At 34.3% G+C, this 10,795-nt stretch overlaps 2 protein-coding genes across 2 annotated transcripts; one reads left to right on the top strand and one right to left on the bottom strand.

The window, feature by feature from the left end:
* Positions 1-6,251: 6,251 nt before the first annotated feature.
* LOC107961296 (probable carbohydrate esterase At4g34215) lies at positions 6,252-7,942 on the top strand. Its single transcript, XM_016897465.2, has 2 exons — positions 6,252-6,982; positions 7,474-7,942. Exons 1-2 carry the CDS (start codon positions 6,383-6,385, stop codon positions 7,759-7,761), a joined length of 888 nt encoding a protein of 295 aa, XP_016752954.2. The 5' UTR covers positions 6,252-6,382; the 3' UTR covers positions 7,762-7,942.
* A 560-nt stretch (positions 7,943-8,502) lies between these two features.
* LOC107958155 (probable isoaspartyl peptidase/L-asparaginase 2) lies at positions 8,503-10,338 on the bottom strand. Its single transcript, XM_016893840.2, has 4 exons — positions 10,079-10,338; positions 9,549-9,782; positions 9,286-9,372; positions 8,503-9,158 (listed from the first exon to the last, which is right to left on the bottom strand). Exons 1-4 carry the CDS (start codon positions 10,238-10,240, stop codon positions 8,670-8,672), a joined length of 972 nt encoding a protein of 323 aa, XP_016749329.2. The 5' UTR covers positions 10,241-10,338; the 3' UTR covers positions 8,503-8,669.
* Between the last annotated feature and the right edge of the window lie 457 nt (positions 10,339-10,795).

The raw sequence follows: 10,795 nt of genomic DNA, 5'->3' as shown, positions 1-10,795 counted from the left end.
AACATGCATTTCAAGCATTTAAGAATATAATTCAAGTTACACGAACTTACCTTGATACTTGTTTGTAAACAGTAAAAATCTACTAATCTCAAACTTTTTCCTTTCCTCGACCTAGCTTCGTATTTGAATCTTATAGATCTAAATAAATAAATTTAATTATCAATTTAATACATTTCATGTTCATATGCAACATTCTCTATAATTCAATTATTATTTATAGTTCATTCAAAGCTGTCTACTTGAGTCATAGTCACTAAATTATTTATAACTTGAGCTACAGAACTCCAAATTAAGATCCGTTAATTTTCCATGAAACTAGACTCATATATATTTTTACCATAAAATTTTCAGAATTTTTGATTTAGCCAATCAGTATAGTTTATTCTTCAAAGTCACCCCTGTTCTGTTGTCTAACAATTCTGACCCTTCTTCACTAAAAATAAATTATCTCTTTATACAGAATTCAAATGATGTTCTCGTTTGTTTATATTAAAAATAGACTCATTCAAAATTCTATACATATAAATTTAAGTCCCTAATTATTTTTATTCAATTTTTTTATAATTTTTCAAATTCAGAACAGGGGAACCCGAATTCATTCTGACCTTGTCTCACAAAATTCATTATATCTCAAAATTTACAAATCCATTGCTTACAATATTTCTTCTATGAGAAACTAGACTCAATAAGCTTTAATTCCATATTTTGTTCATCTTCTAATTCGATTCCTACAATTTTTTGTGATTTTTCAAAGTTAGTCTACTGCTGCTGTCCAAACTGTTTTAGTGCAAGCTGTTTATTACCATTTTTCCCCTAAGCTTTTAATAAATGATAATTTCGTCCCTACTCAATTAGCCTCTCAATTGAGCTGGTTTTTCTCAATTAACATTTTATTCTATCACCTTAAACTAGTTTACAACCTTTAGGAATCAGAATTTCAGCAATAGACTTTAATTCCAAACATTTTCACAATTAGGTCCTAAAAATCAATTTCCATTGAAATTGCCTAATAAAATCATCTCATAAACAAATTAAAGCTTTAATTTCATTCTATTTCATCATAAACTTACAGCACTCAACCATGGTGACTTTCAATTTCATCCATGAAATCAAAAACTAATGAATTTAATAGTAGGATCTAGTTGTAAAAGTATTAGAAACACAAAAATTACAAGAAAAAGGCAAGGATTAACTCACTTGGTGAAAAAATTATGAAATACCAGCTTATAGAACCCTCCTATGGCGTTTTTAGCTGCTGGAATTGAAGAGAAATGAAGAGAAATCTAGATATTTCCTATTTAGTCCTAGTTTTATTTAGTTAATTTTACAATATTCCAATTTTACCCTTAATTTATCAATTTTTCTGCTGATTTCATACCCTTACGGTCCAGCCCAAATAAATTTTGGGCCTAATTGCCTTTTAAATCCTTTCTCATTAGACTCTTAAGCTATTTAATCACTCTAGCAACTTTTACACCTATTAGAATTTAGTCCTTTTCATTTAATTGACTACCCAAACATTAAAATTTCCTAACGAAATTTTAATACCACATTAATAACATTTCATAAATATTTATAAAATTATTTTCGACTCGGTTTTACGAGATAGAGGTCCCGATACCTTATTTTACCCAATTTCTTCAATAATTTCTTTTTCTAACTAATCACTAAATCGATAAAATTTTCCTATCAATATTTTCATACGATTTTCCTATCATATCAATTTTCAAGCAAAAAAATATTGAAATAAATTTCTCTTTAAATCGGATCTATGGTTATGAAACCATTGTTCCGATAACCTTGAATTTAGGCCATTACAAACATGCCCGTGTGCAAGCCGTGTGTCTCACACGGTCTGATCACACGCCCGTGTGCCAGGCCGTGTGGACTCAAAATGAACCTTATAGTTCAAGTTTACCAACCCTGCAAACCTTGAATAACAAGCAATTTAAAATCCAATCTTTCAACCAGTCCAAAACACATTCAAATGGCTAATTTAAACATCCAACCAATATACATTCATTGTTACTACCATTTATATCAACAAAACTTTATATTATTATGCTAATTAAACTTATATATATACATATACTCAAAATATGCATGTTCCATACTATCATCAGCATTTTATGGCAACATTCTCACTAACATACCAAAATGATTACATTGACAACCTAGGTACATGCCATTTCTTAAAATAAGATACATCACCAAGTATTTGAGTTCGGGGGTTGGTTTGGATGTTGAGACATTAGTCGCTTCTGTACCTAACTTGCACACGGAAACAAACTGTACGCTGAGTATACACTCAGTGGTATTTCTATAAACCAATACTTAAATGATACATCTATACTTAATTCATAGATTCTAACAAATAAGTACACCATGAATTTTCAATCAATTGTCTTTATTTCATATTAACATTTATCAATAGAATCAAAACCAGTAAGATTTTCAGTTCAGTCAGTATCATTCAGTCTTTAGTACAGTAATTTACCCCTATTAATATAACTCAGACCTGGGCGGATACATGGATCCAACCCACACACCAGTATATCACATAGTGCTTCATCGGCCAAAGTCGGAATAAACAGTAACAGTACGGTACAAAGTACCTCATTGGAATTAATCCGAAACAGTAATAGCAACAGTACCACACACGAGATGTTTTATCGACTCAAGGTCGAATATCCCTGAACACTTCCAATCCTATGGTATGCCAATTACATCCAACTATCTCGACACTGTTAATAGGGTTTTTCAGTTTTTTTTTTTAAATTTAAACATTCACATTTCAAATCAGTACTATAAGATAACGATACTTACCTTATCTTCATTTTCCATACAATTTAAATAATAAATACAATAAATAACTATTAAGTTCGGTTTATAGAAATACAAACCGTAATTCTTGAAGTACTCTTCGCTCACTTTCTCTTTTCCTTTCTTTGTCAATGTTTCCGATACTACATTAGCTACGAAAAATTAAACAATCAAAAATTATTAATGTACCGTTTAACATTATACAATTCAATTTCTACATAGCTTTTACCTAAATTCCAATTTAGTCCTTAAACCATAGCTACTCTTTTTCTTCAAAACAAATCCCATATTTTCATTCTAATCCATCTTTTACAAGTTTTAACACTTAACTTCCTCCATAAAACATCAATTCTACAATCTTTTAAGTTTAGTCCCTACTATAACAAAACTTGTATCTCTCTTTACAATTCAATCTTTCTCCCACTTCTAACTTGGATTTCTATCACTTTATCTCATAATTCATTCAATTGTTCAACTTAATCAACATTTAAAAATTCACTAACTTTCTAAATTTCAACATAATTCAAGTAGGGCTTTGTTCTAGGATTCTAAAAACATGAAAATCACAAGAAAAGGGACTAAATTAACTTGCCAATTAAGCTTCAAACTTCAAAACTCTAATTTTCCCATTTCTTTTTCTTTCCCTTTCTTTCTTTCCTATTCCGTTTTCAGTCTTTGTTCCTTTTTCTATTTTGTTTCTTTATTTTCTTTTATTTACTTTAACTATTATATTATATTATTATATTTTGGTAATTATTATTATTTACTTAAATAATAAGTAAATACATACATATATTATAAATGTATGTATAATACTTTTTACACTTGTATTTAGTTTTTACCATACATTTGTCACTTAAGGTTTAATTACTAATTTAGTCCTTTGACTTTTTTATTCTACAATTCAACTTTTACCCTTTATTCAATCTAATCCTTTCACTAAATTAACTTTAATTCAGGCTAATTTACTTAACCAAAGTCTAATTAACCACACTACTAACTTCGTAAATATTTCTAATAAATATTTACGAATTTATTTTACAGAAATAATAACCCAAAAGTATAATTTTCTGATACTCGTAAACTTTGGATCGTTACAAGTTGAGTCATCCTATTTAACTCATATATCATATTTTTTTATTATATGCTTTCAGCATTAGCGTCTAAAAGAGTGTGAAAGTGGTTGCAAGATGTCATGCCCAACATTGTTGTGCCACAATGTCGAATAGGTGGTTTGGACAAGACTTGAGCTCTAGGATAGGAAATCCCCCTAAATGGTGACCCCAAAAGTCAAGCAACGAGCAAATAACATGGTGGTGAGCTATAAGTGGAAGAGACCAAGGGGATAGTAATCTCATGCAACGAGATGAAGCAATGAACGGCTCAAGTGTGGGTCAGGTGTACTTGGAGAATACCTTAAAATGGCCTTAGAAAGCTAGGTAAGAAAAAGTGTTCATATTTCAAACATTTTAATATTCCCTAGGAGCAAAGCTATAAAAGCTATCATACTTTTTAAGGGTAGTGATAGGTGTCAGCTCTACACCTCCCAATCACCTTGGCTGGTTGAAGGATCTTCCTTAATGCAAATGAGCTACTTTATGTTATGTTATCTGCTATGGTGCGCGAATATTGAACAGGTGAAGCATTTGACTTCTCATTGGTTCTACCAAAAAATACTCTTTTCTATTTCAAATAAGGATTTATTTATTATATAATTTTTTAAAAATCAATCCTTGAGAAAAAAGATTTTTAAACAAGTACTTTTTACTTGCTTCTCTCTTCTCTCCTTATTTTCATATCTAAGTTAAAACCTAATTTTACTTTTCCATTAAAAAAAATTGTACAAATTTAAGTATCAAACAATAAATGGAGTCACAAACTTAAAAGCTTCCAAACTTTGTTTGTCTTATAAAAAGTCTAGAAATATCTTAGCCCATTCAACTTTCTTTGAAAAATATCGTTGAAAATATACAAACATACATCATAAAATTTGTTAAGTATTTCTGTGGTTTTTAAAACATACATCTAGTATATATGAGTTGGATATCAGAATCCAGGATAGAATTTATAGTGGGATCTCGAAAAATAAATAATTTCTGTAGGGTTTTTATCCTTTTTTTTTGTTCATTAAAGTTTTTATTAGTTGGAACTTCTTGATAGGAATTTGACATCCTATCACCATTGAATTATCATTCAGATTTTGTTGCAAAAGATACTTGTATAAGCATCATTTAGGAGTTACAATTGCTGAAACAGCATTGTTATTATTCTCAAGGGAAGGTCAATTCTTTTGCCATTTTCTCAAGGGAAGGTCAATTCTTTTGCCATTTACAATCTGTACAAGCTGCTATAGTGTTCTATGTTACCAGATTATGATTGAAGCTAATGTATCAAGATGCTTTAGGAGGACTTTTCATATGTACAAGCTGCTGCAGTGGGGAATTATCTACACAGCCAACTGATCCAGAAATCAATGCTTCAGCTTTCAATTTTGTATAGTTTTTCATGACACTGAAGATAGTTGGAGGCGAGCCTATTAAAGGAAAAGCTCATTTCCCCACTTCTTTTTCCCGTTTCCCTGATAAGCGTACAAGGCGTTAATGTTCCCTACCCCGGCCCCTATGCAACTCAACTGCGGCTATATTGTTTACTCCTTATACGATTTAAAGCACTGACTTCTTCACAACCGGCCATTGTTGAATAAAGTTTCCACTAATTTTATATGCTCTTTGGTTAATCTATGATATCTTCTTCTTCTTTAAGTGAAAAGATACAAATACTTGCTGCCAATGCCTCACTGTTTTATCGTGAGATTACTTGATTCTCTTTTATAACTATATATAAGAAAAAAAAATTAATCACGAGTAAAATATAATAATTATTGAGATGAATGGCCATAAATTTGAAAGGATTTTTCTTCACTATTTTAAAATAAATATGAAGATACCTTAGATTCCAAAAAAAAATCAAATTAAACTGAATTGAAGTGGATGAACCCAGCAACCATGCCAACATTTTAGGATAAAAGATAAATTATGGCAGCAATTTGGAAATTAAAAAGAAAATGGAAAAGCGATGAGTTGCATGGCCCCATACTGCTCCTATGGTCAACATTTTCAAAACAATTTGATGAAGTCATTTGAAGCTCTCTTCTATAGAAAGTATAAATAGCTATTGGTAGTCTGTCATCCCCAAAAAGAAAATATTAAATATAAAACCAAGCATGTGATTCTCATTCTAGTATAATAAGACATACATAAATTAGTGTTTGTAACTGGTGAAACATCATTAGCATAGATATTTAAATCATGAAAATGACCTACTTACATCCAACCCTTGTAAGAAAATGCAAATCCCATATGAATGACACAGTTGACAAACATGGACATTGGAATAAAAGACAAGAAAACCAAGAGGAAAACCCTAAACCAAGCAACCAACCATTATCTTTGCTTTGAACATGGTTCTGCTTCCTCAGTCATAAATAGATTGAGAGACGGAAAGATCAACCTCCCTTTTTGCCACACTACGCCGCAAACTCTCTCTCTCTCTCAGTCTGATGCTTTCCTTCATTGCCTTGGCTCTTCTGGCTTACGCCTTACCAATCGAATGTCAAAATCTACTTAAACATAAAGTGAACATAATTATCCTGGCCGGACAAAGCAACATGGCCGGTCGTGGAGGTGTAGCCAACGAAACATCGACCGGCATTGGGACATGGGACGGTGTTGTTCCTCCACAGTGTCAACCTAACCCTTCCATCTTCCGGCTGAGTGCGGACCTGGCGTGGGTCAAAGCCCGTGAGCCAATCCATGCTGACATTGACGCCAGGAAGACAGATGGGGTTGGACCTGGGATGTCTTTTGCCAATGCGGTGCTGACCAAGGACCCCAACTTTGGGGTGGTGGGGTTGGTGCCTTGTGCGGTTGGAGGGACTACTATCAGCCAATGGCAGAAAGGGGAGTTTCTTTATGAGCAGTTGGTAAAGAGAGCTGAGATGGCGCAGCAGAGCGGAGGAGTTTATAGAGCAATGCTTTGGTATCAAGGCGAGGCCGATACAGTCAATGAAGAAGATGTTGAATTGTATAAAGGTAGATTGAAGACATTTTTCGACAATTTACGTTCTGATCTGCACGCACCTTTGCTCCCAATATTCCAGGTACGTACCATTTGTTTGATTGATTTTTATTCATCATATGTTTTTATTTTAAAACCATGAATAGATCATAATCATCTGAATATAAGCGACTTTTAAATATCTACACAAATTTGGTGGAATCGAATTGACTTAACTGGACCTTACTATTGAATCATGAGTTGTCCTTTGTCCTAGAACAAGTATTTCAGATTTAAGGTTCAAAGAACTAAGCTTTGCTGACAAAGATGGACACATTAGATTACTGGAGAGAAACCCATTATTCAAATGCTTCAAAAGATTCCAACTGTACAGTCTAGTTGGGAGGCACATGTTAATTTATTTATCATTACTATTTGCCCATACTTTTGAAAGTAAAAACAGTTTACAATGTTAAATGTGTAAAAAATTTTGGGTTTTGTCATTGAAATCATCATTTTACCAAATCAAACAATTTTTCTTCAAAGAAATTTTCTTTTTCAATAGCCCTAAATAATGGTAAATTTAATTGGTAGGTGATTCTAGCATCAGGAGAGGGACCTTACATTGAGGAAGTGAGAGAAGCCCAGTTAAATATAGGCCTGCCAAATGTGAAATGCGTGGACGCAAAGGGACTACCATTGGAACCAGATGACCTACATCTTACCACTCAAGCCCAAGTGAGACTTGGGGAGATGTTGGCTGACGCATACCTTCGGTTCAAGCCCAGGTCGTTGCAAAGTAACAATGTCCCAACCCCTTGTTCTAATTTTGTTCCTTTCTTTATAATAACTGCTCAATTTCTCTGGATCATTCTCACCTAGAGAGAGGGTTTTAAATATTGGAGTGTTTCTCATAGGTATGAGTTTAAAATTTTTTATTATATAAAACAAAATTGAAAGATTTGATGATTAAAATGATTCTAACTTCAATACTAACAGTGGTATTACGATGTGAATAACAAGTCAATTCCAGTTCAATCTTTGGCTGAAGCTTTGCCAACATTACTCAAAACAACTTGACTTATATACCAAGTTAGGTTTCGTCTAACTCCTTGATGAAAAGGTCAATTAAATCCACTTAAATAAAGGGAAGTTGATGCTGGCGGAATTATATTTTCCTTTTTCCTGGTAAGCATTGCATGTTAAAAAAGTAATAATAATATAGTTAGTCCATGGGAAATGCTCCTTCTCAAGCTCAAAGTTTTCTCAAGGTGCGAAAATGTGTCACACAACTGGTCTTTTTTTGCTTTAGTGGATAACCCCTGCTGCTTCCATGATAGCAAATATGGTATTTTTAGCCGCTGTGCTGCATCCGATGTAGTATCAGTGACTACGGTGTTCCAATATGTCGAGCTGGGGTTTTGTTAGGGGCCACACCATGATTGCTGTTGGTATACACATAATTTGTAGTCTTGCAGATTTCACTTTTGAGACTATAAATTTTAGTATCTGCGATATCACGTAAGTTTAAATTCCATTTCCCAATATTTGAAAATTTTAGTCTAAAACCAACTCAAACAGAAGTTGTAGGATAGATGGTTACTGGAAAACTACAAAATCAAATATTTGAAGATACTAAATATTTATTCGACATCTCAATCACATGGATGAAACCCAAAAAAGAAAACACGTGCGTGAAGCACATGACTGAAATCACGAAAAAAGCAAACCCTCTTGGGGGAACACCACAAGAAAAAATTGTAATGCAATCCTAATAATAACATTTTATTTTACCAGACACCAACCTCCATAAACCCACCCTCGGTGGCGCAGCCCCTAAACATCCCAGTGGTGTTAAACCCACAAGCCACCTCACCATTCTTCGACACAGCAATTAGGCCTGCTTTACCTTCGTTCAACCTGTTCTTTATCACATAATCCACTGCCTCATGAAGATTCAACCCTTTGTACTCCATAACCGCAGCTACATCCCTTGCCAGGGTGCTTCGGATGATTGCTTCTCCTTCCCCTGTGCACGACACCCCGCACAACTCACATGCGTAGGTCCCTGCACCTATAATGGGCGAGTCACCGATCCTTCCTGACATCTTGTTCATGAGCCCACCAGTTGAAGTGCCTGCAGCGCACCGACCCTCCTTGTCAACCACCACACACCCAACTGTCTCCGGTGCGTAGACGCTGATCGGGAGCCCGTTCATCTGCAAATGGCTGTCCACAGCTGCACCGCAGGTGCCAACTGTCGGGATACGGTAATCAAACTGCTCAAATTTCAAAACTAGAAAAGGTTAGGCATGGATAATCCCACACCAGGTGATTAGTGCGCGGCTGCATCAATCAAATTAATCAATGTCGTTTCAGGTAAAAGTAGATCAAAATCAAACGTACCAGGATTGAGTTTGCTTCTTTAGCCAACTTAAGCATCCCCACGTTATCTTCTGTGATGAAGTAATCATTGTCCACCATCTCCACGCCCTGAACAAAAGTACAAGCCATTACATTAAATTCAAATTTTATTTTATTTAAAAAAAAAAAGGAAACAAAGAGCCTTACGTAACTGAAGATTATAAACTCTCACATCACGTGTAGGTCATGAAAGCAGAATCAAAGATCCAAGACAATGAAGGTTTTAAACAGGTAAAAGAACAAACCTGTTTCTTGGCAAACTCTTCGGCTCCCGGGGTGGTCAAATAAGAATGCGGTGATTTCTCCATGACGAGACGGGCGAGGGAGATTGGGTTCTTAACCGTGGTTAAGCCAGAAACGGCACCGCATCTCCTTTTAGGCCCGTCCATAATGCTGGCTTCCATTTCTACTGTTCCTTTCTCCGTAAGAGCAGACCCACGCCCGGAGTTGAACAGCGGGTCTGTTTCCAGTTCTCTCACCTATCAAATCAATTTTCAAATTTTTATTAAAAAAATGAAAAACCAAATAAAAACTCCCCATTGTATCCAAAATAGTTAAAATTCGAATGATCTAAATTAAGAACAATCAACGATACGAATCAAGCTTCCAGAGCGTTTTCAATGATGTCTGCATATTCATTATTAAAAGATGTTATCTTTACTTAGTTACTATATTATGAATAGGCAAACAAGATTAAAATTGTTGTTTCTGGCGACATTGGCATATGGTTAATGGGAAGGAAAGGAAAGGAAGGAAGAAAGCAAAATGGACATACAACAAGTTCAACGACGTCAATGGCGGGGACATTAGAGCGGAGAGCAGAGATGCCAATATCAAGGCAACGAGTGAGGAGTCTCTTAGCCTCGTCTTGTCTTTCCTTAGGGAGATTAGGGTCGACACCAGCGCCACCATGAACAGCGATAGCCCAGGCTCCCATTCCTCCCTTTTCCGCCTCTCACTCTCGCTCTCGCCTAGCGCCTCGCTTTAAGCCCTCTTCGTTAGTTGAAGTTGTCACGTGAACAAAATACTCGATCCTTCGGGCTCCTTTTATAGACTTCGTCAAATCTCCATTTCTGTTGTACTCTCTCTCTTCCTCTGAGGACACCATTGTCATTTCTTATTACACGGTAAAATTAAAATCACAGCGGTGTGACTCACGCTTTCTTCCTTAAATATTTTCTGAAAAGAATTGAAGGAATATTTACGGTCGACCACTTGGCGACATTACGTACTTGCCTCTTATGTCTCACTATAGTATTATTTACTACAAATATCATTATTTTAAAATTTAAAAACTAAATAACTACTTTTTTTAGTAATAATTTTTTATTACTATAGATTTAAAAAACCTTAATAGTAGATTTTTTCAATGATTTTTAATTTTTTACCCTATTTTACAAGTTTATTATAATTAAATTTTATTTTATTTTTGTTATTTTTCCCGTTGAGTTGGTTTTAGTCGGTTATTACGTCGATTAAGATTTAACATTGT

The sequence above is a fragment of the Gossypium hirsutum genome, chromosome A05 (genome assembly GCF_007990345.1).
Source record: "Gossypium hirsutum isolate 1008001.06 chromosome A05, Gossypium_hirsutum_v2.1, whole genome shotgun sequence".
Classification (NCBI taxonomy): domain Eukaryota; kingdom Viridiplantae; phylum Streptophyta; class Magnoliopsida; order Malvales; family Malvaceae; genus Gossypium; species Gossypium hirsutum.
This window is presented reverse-complemented; position numbering and strand designations above follow the sequence as displayed.